This window comes from Cervus elaphus, chromosome X (genome assembly GCF_910594005.1).
Source record: "Cervus elaphus chromosome X, mCerEla1.1, whole genome shotgun sequence".
Classification (NCBI taxonomy): Eukaryota; Metazoa; Chordata; class Mammalia; order Artiodactyla; family Cervidae; genus Cervus; species Cervus elaphus.
Window position 1 is genome coordinate 138,850,606 of NC_057848.1, and position 27,074 is coordinate 138,877,679.

Consider the following 27,074-nt stretch of genomic DNA (forward strand, 5'->3'; position numbering starts at 1 on the left):
CACTCCCCACACACGCCAGTGACATTTGTCTGCAGTGCCCCTCCCTCCACACTGCACGACTGAACAAGCCAACCTAAACAAGAGACCACCTCCGCCACCTTGTGTCAGGGTGAAAATTGGTCACTGAAGAGACCTGCAAACAGAAGCCAAATAAACAAAGGGAACCACTTTAGAAGTGACAGGTGCAACAGATTAAAATCCCTGTAGTTAACACCAACTACACCAGAAGCGGCCTATAGATATTGAGAAGTGTAAGCTGGAACAAGAAGCTATCTGAAACTGAAGTGAACCCACACTGCCCACAACAGCTCCAGAGAAATTCCTAAATATATTTTTACTATTATTATCTTTTTTTAATTAAAAAAAATTTTTTTTTTTCTCTTTGAAGTTTTTTAGAAACTTCAGAAGGCTTCTCTGCTGTCAGGGAGTTAACAATCCTTGGGAACATTCCTCAATCAATGATTGAACAGCGACAGGTGGTATATAAACATTCCAAACTTCCTGGCCCCCTCAAGTGTGAATATTCTAAGGTATGGGTTCCACATGATTTCCCAGAGAACGCCCACGGTGTTAAATCCCCAGGGCCCTCTCTGCTAATTGCCTTGGTAAATGCACCCTTTATTGATTTCTATTCCTTCTGAGTCTCATATCCTGGCTTCTCTACATCTGTTTCCTATGATCACATGGTAAATATGCTATTTGGACTTGAATCCTTATTTTAGGATCTGCTTATGAGAAAATACAAACCAAGATACATGTATATAATACCATTTCCCACAATTTCATGATAATGGCCAATTCCCTTAAAAATAATATATGTAATTTATGCCTATGCCTAGGCCTCTCTACATATACATATTTCTTTTGTACAATCCTTGTATGTTTTATCTTGGGTAATTCTGAGAGTTCTTACAAGTTTGTATAAACTATTTAAGATTCATCATGTCCACCATGGAAGCTGAATGGACTGTCCACTCTGAGTTACAGTGCTTTTTGTAACACTTTGATTAAGTTAACTTCAGTCTCTCAAAGCTAGTGCTATATGCTCTGTATAATAGTGGAGAAAAGACTCTTTTTACTCATCTAAATATGGTTTAATTGAAAGGGAACTTATGAAGCTTGCTAACATGGTTGTTGAAGTTTGTATAGGGTAATATTTAACTAAACTGTTCTTAAAAATACTTTTAATTTCCAATTAAACACAATGAAAATTATATGTTTCATATGTTACAAGTATTAATTAGTCGACTTAGTGTTTACAACAGTTTTAAACAGATGATAATAATGTAAACAACAATTTTCATTTAGACAGTGAGTTAACTTCTAAAATTCTTCACATTTATCATGTGAGACATCATGTTGTTATCATTAAGAGCAGGGTTTTGGAGTCAGACAGTGTTTGAACCATGATTTCAAAATCATTGATTTGATATATGTAATACAATTTATGAACACCAAGGGCATTATGGGCATAAAATGCCTGTCTCAAAAGCTTGCACATGATTCCATTTATATACTATTTTAGAAATCACAAAATCATAGGGATGGAGAAAAGATTACTAGTTGCCAGGGGTAGAGAGGGAATTACAGTGTTGGACTTGACTTGAAAGAGTTAGCAAGACATAGTTCCTCTGCTGTGATGGAAGAGTTTTCCACCTCACTTGTGGTTATAGGTATATACATCTACAAATGGGTTCCAATTGCCTAGAACCAGACATACACAAACAGACACACAAATGGATATGAAAAGCACAAAACATGGAGTAGGGTCTCTTCTAGTTAACATTATTTTGTTAATATCTTTGTTTTGATATTTTACTACAGCTATATAAGATGTCACCACTGGGAGAGCTGGGAGAAGGATTCATAGTACTCTACCTACTATTTCTACGTCTTTACTATTTATTTAAATGAAAAAATATGAGATGTATGAGTCAACGGAAAATTTGAACACTAAATGGATACTTAGGGGCTTCCCTGATAGCTCAGTTGGTAAAGAATCCGCCTGCAATGTGGGAGACCCTGGTTCGATCCCCGGGTTGGAAAGATCCCCTGGAGAAGGGAAAAGTTACCCACTTCAGTATTCTGGCCTGGAGAATTCCATAGATGGCATAGTCCATGGGATCGCAAAGAGCCAGACATGACTGAGTGACTTTCACTTTCAAATGGATATTTAGTATGCACTGGTATTAAGGAATTATTATTAATTTTTAGATATGATAATGGTATCATGGTTAAGATTTTTATCTTTTAGAGATCGATAGAGAATATTTGTAGGTAATAGGAAATCTTGGATTTTCTTCAAAATAATATGGGAAGTGAGGAAGTGGGTGGAAACATACTTGAAACAGGACTGGCCTTGAGATGATAAGAGTTCATGTGGGATGAGGAGTGCACAGAGAGTAAGTATTCTCTCCATTTTGGCACATATTTTAAATTCTCCATAATAGAAATAGGATCAACAATGATTTCTTAAATCAAAATAGTGATTTCTCAATTTTCCCCATATATACTTTATCAAACCATACTGCTTACACTAAATCAAAATGTTATATTCTCAGTTGATCCCATATAAACTTATTCTTTCACAGAAACCCTTCAATTCTGCTGCTAGTGATTTAATTGTCAAGTCTGCACAGGGAAATCAGAAACAGAATTTTGTTGGTAAAACTTCCTAAGTGTTAAGTTAATTTCAGAAATATCCACCATATGTTATAAACTGCATATAATTTTATTCACAAATCTCTCTTTAAAATATCATTTTAAGAAGTAAGCACATTAACATGATAATAGTAATCAATTATTAACTCAGGAAATAGTTATGAGCAGCAAGGCTCCAGATGCTTTATATTTTTATTACCTGGGTTGTAAGGGGTCTCAAAAAGATGAAAATAAATGCTCTTCTCAAGCAGTATTCAATATTTTTCTCTATTCATTAAAATGGTAACAACACATTTTTCTGCCAGTGGGGCTGCCTAATTAGTGTCTGATTCAGAATAGTAGTCACTTTGGCATCAGTAGTTGTGTCTTGAAATATGACTACAATTCCCTTGTGCCTGTGCTACTGAAAAAAGACAGTGGTAACAGACATCTTTTCCAAAATAACTTGAATGTTACCTTTAGCCAAAAGTTCATAGTAGGACAGATATGGGGAATTTTATGGAGAAATTTTACTTACTGAATAAATTTTCAGAGTTGTATTTACCTTAACTTTTAACAAAATGATCACTTTAACATTATTTTATATTAATGGCCCATTTCACACTATTTTGTTTCAATTCAAAATAAATTTTATCTTCTGTTTAATTTTCTTCATTTTAGAACTTAACATTTTCCTAACACCTTATCCTTTATCCTTTGAAATCAAAGGTTTCAAAATCTCTATTGGAAATCACCTGAAGTCTTTGAATAAAGGGGTGTTGTGTTCACTCGTGTCCGACTCTTTGCAACTCCACGGACTGTAGCCTGCTAGGCTTCTTTGTCCAGGGAATTTTCCAGGCAAGAATACTGGAGCGGGTTGCCATTTCCTACTCCGGGGATCTTCCCAACCCAGGGATTTAACCTGTAACTTTTGTATCTCCTGCACTGCAGGCAGATTCTTTACCTCTGAGCCACTTGGGAAACCCAAAGCCTTTGAATAGGTTATTATAGGAAATAATATGTCTATACAAATCACTTTACAGTCATTATTTATCTCTTCCACAATTCCTCGGTGTGGAAAAGAAACAATTTCCTATTTCCATTGATGATAACAACATTTGCGTTATATTTCACAATTAAAATTTCTCTTTTGACCAAAAGGAAATTAAAACAAGCAAAACAGTTGAAATATGTTGACTTTTGCAAGATAATGTTGCTGTTCTTTACCTTTGATCATTGAGTGAAACTTTTTTCCCAAAGTCATTTAATGACTTTTGTGACATCAAATATCCTTGACTATTACCTTTCTAGAACTCACCTGTATTGATAATGTTGCTTTGTATTTCCTGCTGTACATTGTGGGTATAAAACCCACAGTGATGAGAGTTCCTTTAGGAAGAAGTTCTCCAATCTGAGGTTTTACAAAAAATTCAGGATCACTGCCAGGTAGGAAGTTTGCCGTGAATGACTCAGGATTTCTGGAACAAAAATATATTATCAATGTTTAAAACTTCATCATTACCCTGTTCTCTGTATGAAAATTGGGGATAGGGCTTAGCTTATAATCTTGCTGCATAGGACTACAGTTAAACATTAATGGTGCTATGCAGCCGTGAGTCTGATACTTGTTACAATATGGAATGCTTAGAATAACAGTGATTGGGCATTTAAAAAATTACTGGAGTGTCATTCTTCCCAGGGTGACAAAAAGGGAATCTTAAAGATTTTTAAAATCATATCTTATTTCTATAGTGTACAATGAATAGAATGCTATTACTATAAAAACTGGAAGAACTCAATGTCCCAAATGGAAATTCAATTATTTGTAAATAACTCAATATCTAAAATGCCTGACCACAACAGCTATCATAAAGTCTTGTTTTTACTATTATTCTAATGTGATATTTGCTTACTTCTCTTCAGTTTTCTACTTGCTAAGTGAGATGTAAGTACTTTATAGGTTCATTAAAAATTCTTGGGCCTGGAAATGAGCTGCTATGATCTGAAAAGAACTGAGTGACATTTAAGATTCAAGTTATCATCTTGAAGTCAATGTAGATTACATTTGAGATAAAGACTGTGAAAGAAGTTGAAGAACTTCTTGGTAGAGGAAAGCAGGAGGGAGACCGTGTATATGGGAGGCTGTGAAGAACTGAAAATCCAAATTGACGGTGGAGATGCAGGCAGAAGGTAAAGAACAATTTCCTAGAATAGATCCAACAGTGAAACATCAAAGAGGACATGGGAGATTCAGGTTGTGACTCTGGGATCCTTTCAGTAAATGTGTATTGAGTATCACAGCAGGTGGTATGAGAAAGTGGATTATGGACAGAGATGACCTAGACCGAAATCCTAGCTGTGTGTGGGAGCATGACTTCAGCCAGTTTAGTCTTTTGGAACCTCAGTTTTCATTCTATTAAACTGATAATCCCCATAAAGATTATTATCTTTCCTGGCATATGGAAAGTACCTGATAAGGACTAATTAATATTAACATATTGATCAATGTGATTGTTACTGTTTTAAAACATTTTATTACCAATGCTAGGCAATGATGCATGATCCAACAAATAAGAAACGTATAAAACAGACTATGCAGAGGGGTGATGTCACCAAGATGGCAGAAAAGAAAGCCCCAGATCAGTTCCATGGAGACAATGATTCAAAAAGACGCAGACCAATTTCCACTGTGAGAAATTCTGAAACCAGTTAAGAGCGTCTGCCCTCCAGATGAGTGTAAAGTCAGCTACTCTGAAGTTATTAGGAAAATTTGTGGCAGGCTCTCACCATAGTTTCTCCCTCCTGAGCACAGTACCACAGGATTAGGAGGAGATTCTCAGGTCCCACTTCTCCCAGGTAAGGAAAAGAGGAGAGTAGACTAGACACCCAACATTTGGATATTGGGGGTATGGAGCTGCTGGGGGACTGACTTCTGTCTTGCCTACCTTGAAGTACTGATGAGACCTCACACACACTAGATGCATGGTAGTTTCTGAGAACACAAAAGTACTGGGCAGGGTACTGATGCTGCAGAGGTCCTATGGTAGGGCAGACAGAAGCTGATATAACTCAGAAGGCTCTCCCTAAGTGCAGAAAAAGGAGAGTGGAACACGTACTCAAATTTCTAGCTTTTTAGTGGGCTGCTTAAGGTTCTGCTTTTTGTTTTGCTTGTCTCATGGAATTGAGAGAACCTGACAAACTACATGTCTAGAGGCTGCTGAGAAAAAAAAAAATCTGGGTAATGTGCTGCTGCTTCAGAGCGCTCAGAGTACAGAAGACAGACACCAGAGGGAGCGAGAGATTACAAACTTCTGAAAAAAGAAACTGGCAAGCCCCTCTAATTAGTAATCTTCATACACAAGTTCAGAAAGACATGTGAAAGTGAAAGTCACTCAGTCGGGGCCAACTCTGCGAGTCCATGGACTACACAGTCCATGGAATTCTTCAGGCCAGAATACTGGAGTGGGTAACTGTTCCCTTCTCCAGGGGATCTTCCCAACCCAGGGATTGAACCCAGGTCTCCCAAACTGATGGCAGATTGTTTACCAGCTGAGCCACAGGGGAAGCCCAAGAATACTGGAGTGGGTGGCCTATCCCTGTTTTAGTGGATCTTCCTGACCCAAGAATTGAACCAGGGTCTCCTACATTGCAGGTGGATTCTTTACCAACTGAGCTAAGAAAGACATATTCAACAGAAAAGATTTGAAAGGCTCCCAAAGTCCCTAGTTGCACTGATTGGTGAAGATCTTTCCCTGCATTAAGCCAGTTTGTAAAGAATGGAAGAGGCAGCTATCTTTCCAAACGTGTCGATCCCAACACAAAGTTAAAAAGAAAATGAAGAAACAAACAAACAAAAAATATGTTGTTAAAGAAAGAAAATAGATCTCCAGAAATGTACCATAAAGAAGTGGAGGTATAGAAATTACTTGGCAAATTATTCAAAATAATTGTCATGAAGATGTTCAACAACATCAGGAAAATAATGCATAAACAAAAAGAGAATTTCAACAAAAAGACAGAAAATATTAAAAAGACCAAACAAATTTTGGAGCTGAAGAATGCAGAAACTGAATTGAAAAATTTACTAAGGGTTGAGGTCAGTTTGATCCAGCAGAACTAATGAGAGAACTGGAAGAAAAGTCATGTGAAGAGGAGCAAAAAGAAAAGTAAATGAAGTAGAGTGAAGAAAATTTAAGGGACTTACACAATAATATCAAGAGGACTAATATACACATTATGAGTCTCAGAAGGAATAGAGAGAAATAGAAGCAGAAAGCTTATTTTTAGAAATAGTGGTCACAAACTTCCCAAATCTGGGGAAGAAAATGAACATCAGATTAATGAAGTACAAAAGGCTCTAAATAGGATGAAATCAAAGAACTCTACAATGAGACACATAATTAAAATGTCAACAGTTACAGACAAAAATAGGATTGGAAAACAGCAAGAGAAAATGAACTTATCACATACAAGGGAATTCTTGTAAGACTTCCAACAGATTTCTCAGCAGAAACCATGCAAGCCTGAAGTGAGAGGAATGATATATTTAAAGTGGTGAAAAACAAACTGCCAACCAAAAACACTATAACTAGCAAAAAAAGTCCTTCAAGAATGAAATAGATACTTTCCCTGACAAAGAAAAGCTGAGGGAGTTAATTAACATTAGATCTGCTTTACAAGACATGCTAAAGGGAGTCCTTTAAGTTGAAATGAAAAGAGTAAATAGAAATACAAAAGCATTTGAAAGTATAAAGTTCACTTGCAAAAATAAATATAAAGAAAATACACAAAACTAAATATTGTAGCAGTGGTACATAGATCACTTAGTTGTGCCATAAAAGTTAAAAAACAATTTATAAAAAATATTAAAAGAAACACAATATAAAACATGTAACTTGTTCATCACTAAAGAAGTATAAAGATTGTGTATGCAACTGAAGTTATCAACTTAAAATTGATATGTAAGTCCCATGGTAACCACAAAGAAAACACTTACAGAAGATACCCGAAAGAAAATGAGAAAAGAACCAAAGTATATTACTATAAAAAAACAATACAACACAAAGGAAGATAGCAAGATAAGAAAAGATGCACAAAAGAGCTATAAGACATACAGAAAAAAACAAAATGGTAAGTTCCTCCATACACTAACTACTTTAAATATTAATAAATTAAATTGTCTTCAAAAGAGACAGTGGCTGATAGGATAAATAAACAAGATCCAAGTATGTGCTGTCTACAAGAGACTAAATTTGGGTTTAAAGATACACATAGGCTGAAAGTTAAAGGGAAGAAAGAATATTCCATGAAAATGATAAACAAAAGAGCACACCTAACCTTACTTCTATGAGGCAAAGTAGACTTAATAAAAAACTGTCAAGAAGACAAAGAAGGATTTTATATCCAATCAGCTTGCCAAAACAAAAAACCAATTATACATATTATAGCTATATATATGCCCAACAATAGAATATCTAAACATATAGACCAAAGATTGACAGAACTTAAGGGAGGAATAGACAGCAATACAATAATAATAGGAGATTTCAATACCCCATTTTCAATAATGGAATATTGAATGGAATAAAAACGTAGACAGAAGATCAATAAGAGAAAAGAAGACAGGAGCAACACTACAGACAAATGATTCTAACGAATATATACAGAACATTCCACTCAATAGCAACAGCATTCATATTCCTCTCAGGTATACATGGAATATTCTCAAGGACAGACTTCATGCTAGGTCACAAATCAAGTCTGAACAAATTTAAGAAGATTGAAATTTTACTAGTTGTCTTTTTCCTCCATAGCAGAATGAAACTAGATCTCAATAGCAGATGGAAAACTGGAAAATACACAAATATATGGAAATTAAACAACTAAATTTTAATTAAAAAAAACCAGTGAAATCTTGAACCAATGAACCAAGAAGATGTTATAAAATATCTTGAGACAAAATGAAAACACAACATTGCTTATGGAATGCAGCAAAAGTACTACTAAGATGGAAATTTATACTGATAAATGCCTACATTAAAAAGAAAGAAGAAAGAAGTCAAACAATCTAATTCTATTTCTCAAGAAACAAGAAAATGAAGAAAAACCCAACCCAAAGTTAGCAGAAAGAAGGAAATAAAGAGTAGAGCAGAAATCAAAGAGACAAAAGAAGAAAAATAGAAAAAAATCAACTGAGTCAGAGTTTTTTGAAAATAACAAAATCAATAAAATTAGCTAGACTAAGAAAAAACATAAGACTTAAATGTATAAAATCATATACGAACAGAAGAGACTGGTATAAACAATTATACATAAAATCTGTATAACTGAGAGGAAACAGATAAATCCCCAGAAAAAAAGGAATTTACCAAGACAAAATCATGAATAAACAGAAAATCTGAACATATAAATATTAAGAACATTGAATCAGTAATCAAAATCCTCCCAACAAAGAAACGCCCAGGAACAGATGATGAATTCTACCAAATATGTAAAGAAGAACTAACATCAATCTATGTCAAACTCTTCCAAAATATTAAAGAGGAGGGAATTCTTCCAAATACTTCCAAACTTAATTTATCCTGATATCAAAGCCCGAAAAAGACACTACAAGAAAAGAAAACTACTGGCAAATATCCCTGATGAATATAGATGCAAAAATCCTCAACAAATGCTATCAAATGGAATTCAATGGCATGTTAATAGGATCAACTACCATGTATAAATAGGATTTAACTATAGGATGTGAAGAAAGTTCCATATAAGAAAATTAATTAATATGATAAACCACTTTAACAGAGTGAAGGATAAAATAACACATGATCATCTCAAGATATGCAAGAAAAAAACTGACAAAATTCAACACCACTTTATTATAAAAACACTCAACAATCTAGGAACAGAAAAAAATTGCTTCAACATAAAAAAGGCCACATATGAAAAGCCCACAGCTAATATATTCAACATTGAAAAACTAAAAGCTTTTCCTCTAAGATCATTATCTTTGATTTTATTTGTACAATGATTCCAGAAAAAAAACTTTATAATTAGTGAATTCAGGAAAGTTGCAGGATATAAAACCAACATACAAAAATGAGTTGCATTACTATACACTAACGATGAACTATTTGAAAAAGAGATTAAGAAAACAATCCTATTTAAAATAGCATGAAAAAGACTTTTCTAATATGACATCAAAAGCACTGGAATCATGAGCAAAAATAAGCAATAGGACTATATTGAGAGGGTGACAGGCAGGAAGGCCAGGGGTCTCCAGATGGAGGAAGTGGGCTGCAAGTGTCAGATATTTTTATCTCTCTTCAGCGGCAGGAGGAAACAAACTATCGATATTTTTTTCCTTCTCTATACAAATTTAAAAGGAGGTTTCTCTTAAAATACTGTGTTGCCATGACACCTGGTTTCACCTGAAGCTAACTAGTCTCAAACCTTGAGTTAACCAATACATTTTTCTTATGGAAATGTTTGTCTTAAGCTATGTTAATGTGCTATGCATTTACCCCAGACTCTGTCTTCAAGTCAGTTCCACCAAATGGCTCAGAACCTACTTGACAAGCCAGTATGTTATACTCAGATATTGTTCCCCTAATCTATGTAAATGAAACTATTTGTATGGTAATCTGCCGTTCTACAAGATTCAAGTCAATTGTTTTATGGCCTGGGATGAATCATCTGGTGCCAAGATTATCACAAAATGCAATTTATGGATGAGGGGCCTGGTGCCATTCTGAGTTTTAAGACATTCCTTTCTTTTCATTAACAGACTGCTAGTGACTATGTAACATCCAGCTGAATACTAGCTTGGGGTGGGGGTTACTCTTTCTGCCCCCTTCTGATGCCTATATCAGAAGCTTTCTCTATCTCCTTTATACTTTAATAAAACTTCATTACACAAAAGCTCTGAGCAATCCAGCCTCGTCTCTGGCCCCGGATTGAATTTGTCTCCTCTGGAGGCCAAGAATCTCGGCATCTTATCGTTCAGCAACAACCTTTCAATATCACACTAAAAAATTTCTGCACAGCAAAGGAAAAGAAATCAATCAAATGAAAAGGTGACCTTTGGACAGGGAGAAAATATTTGCAAATCATGTATCTAATGGGGGATATTATCTAAAATATATAAGGAACTCACAGAACTCAATAGCAAGAAAACCCACAAATAACCCTATTAAAAATGGGCAGAGGACCTCAAGAGATACTTTTCCCAAGGAAGACATACAAATGGCCAACAAGTATATGAAAAGTGCTCAATATCACTATTCATCAGGGAAATGCAAATCAAAATCACAATGGGATATCACCTTATATCGGTTAGGATTGTTACTATCACAGAGTCAAAAAATAAGTGTTAGCATGAACGTGGAGTAAAGAAAACCACTTAACATTGCTGGTGGGATTTAAAATTTGGTATAGACATTATGGAAAACTTGATGCAGTTTCCTCAAAAAACTAAAATTGAATTACCATATGATCCAGCAATCCTACTTACAGGCATATATCTAAAGGAAGTGAAATTAGTATCTCAAAGATGTATTTGCACCCCCATGTTATTATAGCATTAGTCACTATAGCCAAGATATGGAAATAGCCCAAGTATCTGCCTACAGATGAACAAAGAAAATGTGGTATATATACAAAATGGAGTAATATTTAGCCATAAAAAACATGGAACTCTTGCCATTTGGGACAACAGAGATGAAGCCTGAGGAGATTACACTAAGTAAAATAAGCCAGATACGGAAAAACAAATTTTACACGGTCACTTAAATACAGAATCTAAAAAGGTTGAACTCACAGAAGCGGAGAGTAGAACAATGGTTGTCAGGGCTAGGGGTTAGAGGAAATAGGGAATATTGGTTAAAGGGTACAAATTTTCAGCTATATTAATAAGATAAATAGATCCCAGAGATCAAATGTATAGCATGGAGCCTATAGTTGCTAATAATGCATTGTATAGTTGAAATCTGCTAAGATAGCTCTTTAGTGTTCTTACCACACACACCAAAAGATAACTATGTGACATGCTGAACAGGTTAACTTGATTGGAAGAATCATTTCGCAGTATATATTGTATTTAATCATCACACTGTTCACCTTAAATATATACAACATTTATTTGTCAATCATACCTTAGTGAAGCTGGAAGAAAGTTAAATATACAAAAAGGTAAGCCTCTGATCAGAAAGTTTCAAATCATATTGTTGACAGATAATTACAGTAATTATTCCTTTCTGTATGTGGCATTTCTTACATTATACTACCCAGTAGGGCACCTATTCTGATACATGTGCCAAAGTTAATGCCGGGTTTAACCTTCTAAAAGAATAGAGATTTGGGGGGACTTCCTGGTGGTCCAGTAGTTAAGACTCTGTGCTTCCAATGCAGGAGGCATGGGTTTGATCCCTGGTTGGGGAACTAAGATCCCATATGCCATGCAGTGTCACAAAATAAATACATAATAAATAAAGCAATAGAAAATTTTAATCAGCTTTCCCAGGGCTATTAATATTGAAAATATAACTCAGGGGTCTGACATATTCGTTAGCCTACCACCATTCAGAATGGCCTGAATCTGAGGTTTACAGGACTCCAATCTGGGACAGGTATGTGACCAAAGATTTTCTGTTGAGTTGGGATCAGAGATGGGGAGACAGGAGCTGGGGTATCTTATCTAAATGGACACTGTGCCCACTACACACTACCCATTCTTTGATGTGATTGTGTAAAGATGTGTGTGTGTGTGTGTGTGTCTTTGGTAAACTGGAAACACACACAGTGTGTGTGTCTTTGGTAAATTGGAGACAGTGATATCTAAGTAGTTGTATGAAAAATTAAATAATGTTACTCTGCTAAACATTTAGTAGGAATGAAGCAAATATTTACTATTGTGTATTTACTGTTGCGTTTACTGTGTTATTCTTTAGCAAGGCAAACAAAGCAATAAGAAAAATATGATGATCATGAATAATCACCAAAGTGGGCTTATTACTGTCCCAGACTAAACACAGCTTTTTACTAGAAACACATTATTTTTAGTTTTTAAGATAACAATATCATTAAGAATAATAGATAAGCTGTTCTGATACTTTGAACTCTATCATGTGTCTATCCTAACTCTTTAGAGGATGCAAAGTATTTAAAATGCAATTTTTAGGTATGAATCATCATACCTAAAATTATCCTAGACAAACTCTGGTCCTTTAAATAAGGAAAACACAAAGTGACATGTACTCCTTAAAATAGTCTTCCTTGAGCCTTTTTCTCTTTCCTCCTCTCCTGCGGGCCTTACGTTTTAGAGAGCATTTAATTTAGAAGATAGAATAGCTACCATCTCATTGTTTGTCACACTTTTTGTTCTTCTCTTTTCCCTTCTCCTCATGCCCAGCAAATAAGAAAAATGTGTAGTCACTAGGGCACAGAGTCATTTCTCTTCAGAACTTAGTTTACACTTGATGAGAGAGAAAAGGGAGATGTTGAGCATTGAGTTGGTTTGTGGGGAAGCTGGTCAAGTACTAAATATGATTAGGTCAGTCTATCTCACATCACTCCCCCAAGTTTCAAGGGTCATCTGGATGACCTGAGATTTCTAATACCTACTTAGGTATAGTGCCCCAGGGATGAAACATAGAGTGGATATATTCAGGAGTATAGTAGAGCATTGGGACAACTAAAATGAATTTAAAGACAGAACTGGCATGGGCTAGTTTTCAATTGTCCCCCAAAATGCTGGGAAAGATTGAAGGCAGGAGGAGAAGGGGACAACAGAGGATGAGATGGTTAGATGGCATCACTGACTTGATGGACATGAGTACGAGCAAGCTCCGGGAGTTGGTGATGGACAGGGAAGCCTGGCGTGCTGCAGTCCATGAGGTCAAAAAGAGTCGGACGCGACTGAGCAACTTAACTGACTGACTGGTAGTCCCTTTCACATATCAAATCAACACAGTGATTCTCCTGTAGCCAATAGAATGTAGCTAAATAAAGCTGCATAAATTCTAGTTCTATATCAGAAAATGCTCTGCAGTTCTTTTGGACTACACACTGTGGGAAACCAGTCACTGTATATAAAATGCAACTACTTGAGACACACATTACATAGAGACTGCATGTAGGCACCATTAGCCAATAGCAGCTGCACTATTAGATAATAACTAGCATTAACTTCTAGTTATGTTAACCATCTTGATGAACTAGCTCAATCAAACCTTAAGATGGCTGTGGATATTGCCAACATGTGACTGCAGCCTCCTAAGGGAACCTCAATCATTAAGCTATAACTGAAATATACCCCAAACCTGTAGAATTTTCTGTTAAATCTCGAAAAAAGAAAACCTCCTGTGTTCATAGTATAAGGTGTGCATTATTATATCCTCAGAACCAAAATCGAACAAAATCAAAAGCTATACGTTAAAAAATATTATTTTGACATTTTTAGATTTCTCAGTAACTTTAAGTCATTTACTCAATATAAGAACATTGTCAGACCTCAGGACATAAGAATCAAAATTTATTTCATATTGTGAGTGCACTTGACAAATACAATTACTTATGATAAATGCATTCATCTACCAGGAAAATATACTGAAACCTAAACAAGCAGGTATATTTCACATTTCTGTTGAGACTCTCTTACAACTTAATGCTTGCAGAAATATATCAGAATGAAAGATACTGGATACTTCTAATTTTAAAGAAAGTATCTAAGAGAACATTTGTAATGTTAATTAAAAATGAATGCAGATAACTGTAATGAATCAGAATGGTTGTTTCTCTTTTGCTTCCTCTATACAAATATACTGCCATAATTGCCTTTTTTTTCTTATAAAAAAATACAAGGGCATTAGGGAACAAATTTTATTGTATTAGGGAGTGAAACATATGTCATATATTTTCTGGATGTATTCATAAAAAATTATGTCAAAGACCTTTAGAAATCAAGATACCCGGTAAAGACACAAAAATAAACTGAAAAGTAGTCTGAAGAAATTGATTTTGCAATTATCTTATATTTTCCAAAGGCCAGGTCAAAGTATAAGGAAATGATCTAAATCTATTGCAAATGGATGGAGAAGAATTAAATAAATGTAGGGGAACCAAGAAAGTAAGAACTAAGCTCATAATTTTTTTTTTTTGAAAAGGCTAAGTGAGACATAGATATAATCCTGACCTTTTATCATGGAAAAATATCAGGCTAAGTATAAGTGTAAAATACTAACATTATTATGGTCATAGTATACACAACCTGGGATGACATTACCCAAGACAGTGGAAGAATGAATCATACTGGTTTCTGAATTAAAGTGGATATTCAATAGGATATAACATGTTCTTGTTCTTCCTTCTTTCTGATGGTAACCAAGGGCCTTGGCCTATGTCTCCACCTATCTAAATGAAGGCAGAGCTTCCGATTAGATTTAGAGACAAATTACATTTATGAAAATGATTTATCTTTCAATTTAGATAGTAATAATCGTGATGAAATTCTTTTAGAAAACTCACACATTTCATTTTATATCTTTATTGAGTGTTTTCCTTTATGAGTATCATCCAAAATTTTCTGATTTTTAAATTATAATATCTTATAACTAATGACTAAATTATATAATTGTATCTGTCCAGAACAATCACATGAGGCAATGAAGGATGGAATTTATGTTATCTTGAATTCAAATGCTATAGTTCCTACATTTTCATTAAATTAAATGCAAGATAATATTATAAAAAATCAACAAGGACACAATATAATGGTTCAGATACTATGAACTCTATGGATTATATATTTTCCTCAAACAAGAAAGAATAAACATAATTTTACTCATTAAAGGCCCCCCAAAAGATGTTCTTTTCATCATAGGGGACTGGAATGCAAAAGTAAGAAGTCAAGAGATACCTAGAGTAACAGGCAAGTTTGGCCTTGTAGTACAAAATGAAGCATAGCAAAGGCTAACAGAGTTTTGCCAAGAGAACACGCTGGTCATAGCAAACACCCTCTTCCAATAACACAAGAGAAGACTACACATGGACATCACCAAATGGTCCATACCAAAATATGATTATATTCTTTGTAGCCAATGATGGAGAAATTCTATATAGTCAGCAAAAACAAGACTGGGAACTGACTGTGGCTCAGATCATGAATTCCTTATTACCAAATTCAGACTTAAATGGAAGAAAGTAGGAAAAACCACTAGACCATTCAGGTATGACCTAAATAAAATCTGATATGATATACAGTGGAAGTGACAAATACAGTCAAGGGATTAGATCTGACAGACAGAATGCCTGAAGAACTATGGACAGAGTTTCATAACATTGTACAGGAAGTGGTGACCAAAACCTTCCCCAAGAAAAAGAAATGCAACAAGGAAAAATGGTTGTCTGAGGAGGCCTTACAAATGGCTGGGAAAAGAAGAGAAGCAAAAAACAAAGGAGAAAAGGAAAGATATACCCATCTGAATGCAGAGTTCCAAAGAATAGCAAGGAAAGATAAGAAAGCCTTCTTAAGTGAACAATGCAAAGAAATAGAGGAAAACAACAGAATGGGAAAGACTAGAGATCTCAAGTAGCAAGGACCTAACAGAAGCAGAAGAGGTTAAGAAGAGGTGGCAAGAATACACAAAAGAACTGTACAAAAAGGTCTTAATGACCCAGATAACCACGATGGTGTGATCAACTCACCTAAAGCCAGATATCCAGGAATATGAAGTCAACTAAGCCTTAGGAAGCATTACTATAAACACAGCTAGTGGAGGTGATGGAATTCCAGCTGAGCTATTTCAAAGATGATGCTGTTAAAGTGTCACACTCAATATGCCAGCAAATTTGGAAGACTCAGCAGTGGCCACAGGACTGGAAAAGGTTAGTTTTCATTCCAATCCAAAGAAGGGCAATGGCAAAGAATGTTCAGACTACTACACAACTGAACTCATTTCACATGCTAGCAAGGTAACGCTCAAAATCCTTCAAGCTAGGCTTTAACAGTATGTGAACTGAGAACTTCCAGATGTACAAGCTGGATTTAGAAAAGGCAGAGGAATCAGAGATCAAATTACCAACATCCATTGGATCATGGAAAAAGCAAGGGAATTCCAGAAAAACATATACTTCTGCTTCACTGACTATCGCAAAGCCTTTGACTGTGTGGATCACAACAAACTTGGAAAATTCTGAAAGAGATGGGAATACCAGACCACCTTACTTGTCTCTTGAGAAACCTGTATTCAGGTCAAGTTAGAACCAGACCTGGAAAAATGGACTGGTTCAAAATTAGGAAAGGAGTATGTCAAGGTGTATACTGTTACCCTGCTTATTTAACTTATATGCAGAGTAAATCATGCAAATTGCCAGGATGGATGAAGCACAAGCTGGAATCAAGACTGCCAGGAGAAATATCAATAACCTCAGACATGCAGAAGACAACACCCCGATGGCAGAAAGTGAAGAGAAGCTAAAGAGCCTCTTGATGAAGGGGAAAGAGGAGAGTGAAAAAGCTGGCTTAAAACTCCATATTCTAAAGCCATGGCTGATTCATGTCAATGTATGGCAAAAACCACTACAATATTGTAAAGTAATTAGCCTCCAACTAATAAAAATAAATGAAAAAAAGAAATAACATCTTGAAAAAAAAAAACCTCAATATTCAAAAAACGAAGACCATGGCATCTGGTCCCATCACTTCAAGGCAAATAGATGGGGAAAAAATAAAAACACTGATAGACTTTCTTTTCTAGGGCTCTGAAATCACTGCAGATGGTTGACTGCAGCAATAGAATTAAAAGAAGCTTGCTCCTTGGAAGCAAAGCCATGGCAAATCTAGACTGTCTTTAAAAGGAAGAGACATCACTTTGCCTACAAAGGTCTCTATAGTCAAAGCTATGGTTTTTCCAGTAGTCATGTGTGGATGTGAGAGTTGGATCAGAAAGAACGCTGACATACATTGACATGAATCAGCCATGGATTTACATGTATTCCCCATCCCGATCCCCCCTCCCACCTCCCTCTCTACCCGATCCCTCTGGGTCTTCCCAGTGCACCAGTCCCGAGCACTTGTCTCATGCATCCAACCTGGGCTGGTGATCTGTTTCACCATAGATAATATACATGTTTCGATGCTGTTCTCTCGAAACATCCCACCCTCGCCTTCTCCCACAGAGTCCAAAAGTCTGTTCTGTACATCTGTGTCTCTTTTTCTGTTTTGCATGTAGGGTCAATGTATGACAAAAACCACTACAATACTGTAAAGTAATTAGCCTCCAACTAATAAAAATAAATGAAAAAAAATGTGCTTAATGTATAGTCAAAAAAAAAAAAAAGAACGCTGAGTGTTGAAGAGCTGATGCTTTTGAACTGTGGTGCTGGAGAAGATTCTTGAGAGTCCCTTGGACAGCAAGGAGATTAAACCAGTCAATCTTAAAGGAAATCAACCCTGAATGTTCATTGGAAGGACTGATGCTGAAGGTGAAGCTCCAATACTTTGGCCCCCTGATGCGAAGAGCTGACTCCATTGGAAAAGACCCTGATGCTGGGAAAGATTGAAGGCAGGAGGAGAAGGGGATGACAGAGGATGAGGTGGTTGGATGGCAACATCGACTCAAGGGGTGTGAATCTGAGCAAACTCCAGGAGATAGTGAAGGACAGGGAAGACTGGGGTGCTGCCATCCATGGGAGTTGCAAAAAGATGGACACATCTGAGTGACTGAACAACAATAACAACAACAAACACGAAAGAAGAAAGATAATTTCACTCATTAAAGGCTCATACAGGTTATGAAATCTGCTCACTTTCTCATGTTTTTGGTAGCATCTACCTTGCCTCCCTTTAATTTTCACCTATTTGGGAAATGTGTTTCAGATTATGTCAAACAGATTTGTAGTAGCAAAGACCATGGACAAAGCTCAAAGGTGTAGGCAAATATACATGTAAAACTGAATGGAGGAATTCTGACTTTAAACTTAAAACTTTATCAGAGTCACAGGTACCAAAGACAAATGCCAAGCAAATATCAAAAGAAAAAAAAAAAACCTGAATGGACGAATATTGATTTCCTGCTCAAGAGCAGCTTTCTCAAAGTAAACAGGTATGATATTAAAATTTCCTGCCTGCCAATAAACAGATAATCATTTTTGCACTTCTGATTGCACAGGGAATATTTTAAAATTGACCAACTCAGACAGTTTTATAGGCCAATTAGTTAAGGATAATTAATAAGTTATTAAAAGAGCAGAGCTCCAATGATGCCCATAACTGTGTTTATTTGGAGCTGATCAACTTATTAAAATTTTTGATTACAGTGAACAACTTACTATGAAAAGACGCCAAATATATTGATATGATAGTTTTATGTAGTACATAAGGGTACAAATAACTTTAAATAACTCTGAATGAATTTTTAAAAATGTTCTTAAAGAGTTTTAAAAGGTAACCCAAAAGAAACAGTATATAACCTATGTGCCGTTAAATCCCAGAAACCTAAGAAATACACCAAGCTTCTGTTTCATCTCCAAGTATACTTCAAAGCAAATTTACATTCAGTAATAACCAAAGTGCCTGGGGATATTCATTCTTTCAGGGCATTTTATCAAGCATCCCTTATATATCTGGGACTGACCATGGTAGTCTGAGTCCCTTTCTTTGTTGAACTCAGACTAATAATGACAGTAGATATTATATGACAAAACTCATCATAATTAAACTTCTGAAGACTAAAATTAAGTAAAACATCCTGAAAGAAACTAGGAAGAAATAAAATGTTACCTATAGGAGAGCAAAAGTTCAAATGACAGCACATTTTTCCTTGGAAACCAAGCAAGTCATAAGGAAGTGGTACATTTTTTCAAGAGATGAAGGAAAAGAACTCTGAATCATGAATTCTATATCAGTACTCTTCCATAATAAATGAATAATCTCAGAATAAGGAAAGCTAAAATAATGTGTCAGTAGCGACTTAGCAGCAGCAGCAGCAGAGCTAATCTTTAAAAAGAGCTCAAGGAAGTTCCTTAACAAAAAAGAAATTAGAACAAGAAGAGGATGAGACTTCAGGAGGAAAGAAAAACAAAGGAATGGATAAAAATAGGGGTAGGTATGGGCTTCCCTAGTGGCTCAGACAGTAAAGAATCCGCCTGCAGTGCAGGAGACCTGGGTTTGATCCCTGGGTTGGGAAGATCCCCTGGAGGAGAGCATGGCAACCGACTCCAATATTCTTGTCTGGAGAATCCCCATGGACAGAGGAGCCTGGCAGGCTACAATTCCATGGGGTTGCAAAGAGTTGGACACGACTGAATTACTAAGCACAGCACAGCACATAATGGACTATCCTTCTTTTGATGAGTTTTTATAATATCTTACAACTGAAGCAAAGATTATAACATCATTATTCACGGTACTCAATTTATGTCATGACTTTACATTTAAAAATTGAGAGGAATAAAGGAACCTATGGAAATGAAGTTTCTACCCTTATTGTAGCAAAATGTCTATAGCAGTAGACTGTGATATGTTGCATATGAATATTATAATAAAGTAATTATTAAAAACAAGCTATACAGTGATATGTATTTAAAAATACTATAGATAAATAATAATGGATTTTAAAATCAGTTCAGTTCACCAATACAAAAGCAAGAAAAGGAAAACAGATGAAAGAAACAAAATGAATAAACAAAATGAACAATGAAATTGTAGAAATAAAACTAATATATTAATCATTACATTAGATGTTAGTGATGTAAATGTACACCAATGGAAGTCAAGTTAATTTAAAAGGATGATCAAATTATATGCTGTCTGTAAAAAATACACTTCACCTTTAGTGATGTAGGTAGACTGAAAACAAAAGTATGAAAAGCATTATACCATACAAATATTTATTTTTTTAAAAAGTAAGAGTAAAGCAGGAGTGCCTATATAAATATCAGATTAAGTAGACTTCAAAGCTAATTTATGTGCCAGACAAAAGAGATATTATATAATGACAAAGAGTAAATATGACAAAATGACGTAAGAATCCTACATTTTCATGTACTAAATATCAGAACTTCATAAGTATATGTAGCAAAGACATAATTTAAAAGAGAAATAAATAAATGCACAATTATGTCCTGGGATTTGAATACTTCTCTCATCAATTTAGAGAACAATGGGACAGAAAATCAGTGAGGAAACAAAGGAATTAAAAAAATATGATCAACCAATAGGCTCTAACAGATATGTGTAGAACACTCCAGCCAACAAAAGAATAATATCCATTCTTTTCAATAAATATAAAATGAATTTATGGAGTATGTTCTGTGACCAGAATAGAATCACACTAGAAGTCAATAATGGAAAGACAATAGAAATCCTCTAAAACAGTTGTAAATAAAACAGTACTCTACCAAATAACCCAGAGGTCAAATGAGAACTCTCAAAGGAAATAAAAATAAACATTTAGAACCAAATGAATATGAACATACAACAGATCAAAGTTTGTGAAATGCAGCTAAAGCAGTACCCACAGGGAAATTTATCACAAAAAAAATATTTACAACAGAATAAAGAAAAGATCTCCAATTAGTAATCTAAGCTCCCACTTCAAGAAACTAGAAAATAAAGATCAAAACAGGAGTGAAATCAGCAAGATGACTGAATAAGATGTTCCTCACCCATATCCTCCACAACAAGAATAATTTCACATCCATCCATGGACAAAAGTACCTAGGTAGGAGATTGTGAAACTCTGGTGCAGTCTAAGAATGAGGGGAGCCATTTTGATAAAGCAGGCCCACAACCAGGTGGCTGACTTGCTAACTGTGGCTATGGCAAACAGCTCCACACCCCGAAGGACTTAGTCACAGCTCAATTTGGCTTTGGTTATGTCATCAGTGCCATATGCTCGAGGACCTGGGAGGAGTCACACATCGCTGTGTAGGGTGACGGGCATATGGAACTCAATTCTGGCTGTAGACCCTAAAGTAGCCTGTGAACCAATTCCAGCCCTTCTTGGCCATGGTCCTGAGAGCACTGGTTTAGACAATTACCAGTGGACAGACAGAGAGTCTTTGTAGAAGTCCAGAAGTCCAGGGGAGAGGTCCCAGCACACCATTGGAACAAAACAAAACAAAACAATTCAAACTGGACACACCGCATAGCGTAAGCAAAATGATTTCACTTTAGGAGTGTGAGCCCTCCCCCAGAGTGCCACAGCGCAGCGCCGAGAGAGAACTCAGCTTGTGACTTCTCCCATGGAGGAAAGTAAGAATATGTAAATGAGTACCTCGCTGGGGAGTGGCTGGAAGAGCAAAGAATAGGGCTCTTAGAGGTCACTAAATGGACATGGCACCTACTAACTATATCACATACTCTTCACAAGAAGGCCCACCCGTGAGACAATGGAAACTTCTTTACTACACCTCCCCCAGCTTGTCTATAAGGATCCCCAACACTCTGGGTGCCTTGCTCCCACACACCCTCATCCTGTGGCTGGTCTGAGTTCCCAAGAGCAGCAATACTGAGATGACTAGTGAGCATCTGTAGAAAGCAGGCCCAACTCTGAGGGGTTGTAAGAAACCACAAAGTTGAACATTTAGCATTGCTCTAGGAAAAGCAAAAGGGAGGCTTGTCAGCATTAGAACTGGCTTGACAGGATCAAGAGAAGACATACAAGCTTTTGTATTCTGCCATGAGACAGAGGAAGAGGTGTGGAACAGGGATACACAGAGAAAAGGTCTGAAAAATCCTTGGAATCTCAAGTAGGACAGAAAGAAGGTATTTATCTTCTGAAGACAGTCAGCAAAAACTGGAGGAGGTGACTACTACTTCAAATGAGAAGACAGCAACACAATAAGTAAGGAGACTGGATCATTAATCAACTAGCTCCCAACAAAAAAACCCCAGGACAAGATGGTTTCATCGGTGAACTCTACCAAGTATTTTTAAAAGAATGAATGCTAATCTTTCTTAAACTTTTCAAAAAAATTGGAGAGGAGCGGACACTCCTAAGCTCATTTTATGAGGTCAGCAATACCCACATGCCACAGGCAGATGAAGACATTTCAAGAAAAGAAACATGCAAGCCAATATACCTGATGAACGTGTGCATGTATGCATGCTAAGTTGCTTCAGTCGTGTCTGACTCTTTGTGACCCCATGGACTGTAGCCCATCAGGCGCCTCTGTCCATGGGATTCTCCAGGCAAGAATACTGGAGAGGGCTGCCATTTCCTCCTCCAGGGACCTAATGAATATAGGTGTGAAAATTCTCCATAAAATACTAGGAAACTCAATTCAATAGTACATTAGAAGTCTCACACACCAAAATGAAGTGGGATTTATCCCTGGGATGCAAAGATAGTTCAACATATACAAATTAGTAAATGTAAATTTAAAATCCTTTCATGATAAAAACTCACAACAAAACTGACTTAGAAGGAATGTGACTCAACATAATAAAGGCCATATATGACAAGCCCACAACTAACATTATACTTAATGTTGAAAGGCTGAAAACTTTTCCTCTAAGATCAGGAACAAGACAAGGGTGCCCATTCTCACCACTCCTATTCAACACAGTAGTGGAAGTCTGAGCCAGAGTAATTAAGCAAGAAAAATAAATAAAAGATATCCAAATCAGAAAGGAAGAAGTAAAACTGTTTGCTAGTGACATAATCCCAGGTAGCTCAAACAGTATAGAAACTGCCTGCAACGGAGGAGACCTGGGTTTGACCCCTGGGTTGGGAAGATCCCCTGGAGAAGGAAATGACAACCCACTCCAGTATTCTTGCCTGGAGATTCCCATGGACAGAGGAGCCTGATGGGCTACAGTCCACGGGGTCACAAAGAATTGGACATGACTGAGCGACTAACACTATACATAGAAAATCTGAAAGACTCCACCAAAAAACTGTTAGAATAACTGAATTCAATAAAATTGAAGGACACAAAATCCATATACAAAAATCAGTTGGCTTTCCATACAATAAGAAAACAGTGAACTATCTGAAAAAAGAAATAAAACAATTTCATTATAATAGCATCAAAAAAGTATAAAAAGAGTTATATACCATGATCAAACATGATTTATCCCAGATATGCAGGATTGGTTCAACATTTGATAATCAATTAATGAAATTCATCATGTCAACAGACTTAAAAAGAAAAAAAAGTACATGATTATATCTATAGATACAGAAAAAGCATTTGATAAAATCCAACACCCATTAGTGATAAAAACTATCAGTTAATTAGGAATAGAGGTGTACTTCCTCAAGTTGCTAAAAACTGTCTACAAAAATCCTACTGTCAACATCATATTTAATGGTAAGAAACTTCTAACTTTGCCACAAAGATCACATAAAAGCAAATATGTCTCCTCCCATCACTCCTTTTCAATCTCATATGCAAATCCTTGTTAATGCAGTAAAGCCAAAAAAGGAAATAAAAGATATTTAGGTTGGGAAGAAAGACATAAATCTGTCTTCTTAAAAAAATTTATTTTTATTAGTTGGAGGCTAATTACTTTACAATATTGTAGTGGTTTTTGTCATACATTGACATGAATCAGCCATGGATTTACATGCATTCCCTATCCCGATCCCCCCTCCCACCTCCCTCTCTACCTGATTCCTCTGGGTCTTCCCAGTGCACCAGGCCCGAGCACTTGTCTCATGCACCCAACCTGGGCTGGTGATCTGTTTCACCATAGATAATATACATGTTTCGATGCTGTTCTCTCAAGACATCCCACCCTCGCCTTCTCCCAGAGTCCAAAAGTCTGTTCTGTACATCTGTGTCTCTTTTTCTGTTTTGCATATAGGGTTATCGTTACCATCTTTCTAAATTCCATATATATGTGTTAGTATGCTGTAATGTTCTTTATCTTTCTGGCTTACTTCACTCTGTATAATGGGCTCCAGCTTCATCCATCTCATTAGGACTGGTTCAAATGAATTCTTTTTAATGGCTGAGTAATATTCCATGGTGTATATGTACCACAGCTTCCTTATCCATTCGTCTGCTGATGGGCATCTAGGTTGCTTCCATGTCCTGGCTATTATAAACAGTGCTGCGATGAACATTGGGGTGCACGTGTCTCTTTCAGATCTGGTTTCCTCGGTGTGTATGCCCAGCAGTGGTATTGCTGGGTCATATGGCAGTTCTATTTCCAGTTTTTTAAGAAATCTCCACACTGTTTTCCATAGCGGCTGTACTAGTTTGCATTCCCACCAACAGTGTAAGAGGGTTTCCTTTTCTCCACATCCTCTCCAGCATTTATTGCTTGTAGACTTTTGGATAGCAGCCATCCTGACTGGCGTGTAATGGTACCTCATTGTGGTTTTGATTTGCATTTCTCTGATGACCCAATCAAAAAATGGGCCAAAGAACTAAACAGACATTTCTCCAAAGAAGACATACAGATGGCTAACAAACACATGAAAAGATGCTCAACATCACTCATCATAAATATGTCTTTGTTTGCAGTTGATAGATCATCTATGTAGAAATTACCAAAGACTCTACAATAAAATCCCTGGAACTGATAGGCAATTATAGCAAGGTTGAAGGATATAAGATTAATATACAAAATACAATTGCTTTCTGTACATTAACAAGTGAAATTTGGAATTGAATACTAAGATCATTTATATTAGCATCTCTCAAAATGAAATACTTAGGTATAGATTTACTAATATGTACATGATGTATATGAGAAAAACTACAAAACTCTGATGAATGAAAGTAACAACTAAATAAATGGGGAAATATGTTATATTCATGAATAAGAAGATTCAATATTGTCAAGATGGCAGTCCTTCTCAATTTGACCTGTAGATTCTATGCAATCCCAAACAAATCCCAGGAAGTTAACTTATGAATATCAACAAATGAATTATATAGAGACGCAAAAGACTCAGAATAGCCAGCTCAGTATCGAAGAACAAGAACCAAGTTGGAGTACTAATACTCCCTGACTTGAAGACTTACAATAAAGCTACCATAATTAGCATAATATGGTATTTATTAAAGAATAGACACACAGATCAATAGATCAAAATAGAGAGCCCAGAAAGAAACTCATATAAATATAGTCAACCGATCTTTGATGAAGGATCAAAGGCAATACAATGGAACAAAGATAGTATTTTCAAGAAATGGTGCTGGAATAACAACATCCACATGCAAAAAATATAATAATCAAGACACATACTTTACAAGTCTCACAAATATTAACTTAAAATGGACAATAAACCTAAATGTAAAACAAAACAAAACAAAAAACTATAAAACTCCAAGAAGATAACATAAGAGAAAACTTATATGACCTGGGTATGGTGGTGCCTTATTGGATATAATAGCAGACACAGTCTCCATGAAATAAATAATAAGCTGCTGCTGCTGCTAAGTCACTTCAGTCGTGTCCGACTGTGCGACCCCGTAGACGGCAGCCCACTAGGCTCCCCCATCCCTGGGATTCTCCAGGCAAGAACACTGGAGTGGGTTGCCACTTCCTTCTCCAATGCATGAAAGTGAAAAGTGAAAGTGAAGTCGCTCAGTCATGTCCCACTCTTAGCGACCCCATGGACTGCAGCCTACCAAGCTCTTCCGTTCATGGGATTTTCCAGGCAAGAATACTGGAGTGGGTTGCCATTGCCTTCTCTGAAATAATAAGCTAGACTTCATTAAAAGAAGAACAATATCAAGAGAATTAGAAGACAAGCACAGACTGGGGGAACATACTTGCAAAAGATATAACACATAAATAATTTTTATACAAAATATACAAAGAACTCTAAAAACTCAGAAGAAGAAAACAAATAACCCAATTAAAAATGGGCAAAATATCTTATTGGGACACCTTACCAAAGAAGATATACATATGGCAAGTAAGCATTTGAAAAGATGCATCACAGCATATGTCATCAGGGAAATGCAAACTAAAACTACCTACAGTGAGGTACCACTATACTTTCATTAGAATGGCTGAAATCAAGAACACCAATACCACTGAATGCCAGGAAGAATGTGGAGCAACAGGAACTCTCATTTATTACTGGTGGGGATGCAAAATAGTACAGCTACTTTGGAAGGCAGTTTGGTCATTTCTGATAAAACCAAATATACTCTTTGTGACCCCATGGACTATACAGTCCATGGAATTCCCCAGGCCAGAATAATGAAGTGGGTAGCCCTTCCCTTCTCCAGGGGATCTTCTCAACCCAGGGATTGAACCCAGGTCTCTTGCATTGCAAGCAGATTCTTTAACAACTGAGCTCTCAGGGAAGCCCACCCTTACCATAGGATCCAGCAATCATGCTCCTTGGTATTTACTTGAAAGAACTGAAAAATTACATCTACGAGAAAATCTTCACTCAGATGTTTATACCAGCTTTATTCATAATTGCCAAAACTCAGGAGCAATCAAGATGTCCTTCAGTAGGTGAACA

The 27,074-nt window shown here is 36.2% G+C and overlaps 1 protein-coding gene across 1 annotated transcript in view; it reads right to left on the reverse strand.

The window, feature by feature from the left end:
- CFAP47 (cilia and flagella associated protein 47) overlaps nucleotides 1–27,074 on the reverse strand; it is a 479,971-nt gene that overhangs the window by 4,132 nt on the left and 448,765 nt on the right. Inside the window, exon 63 of the mRNA XM_043897451.1 lies at nucleotides 3,959–4,118. Coding sequence (XP_043753386.1) covers nucleotides 3,959–4,118 — 160 coding nt within the window. The remainder of the gene's footprint in view (nucleotides 1–3,958; nucleotides 4,119–27,074) is intronic.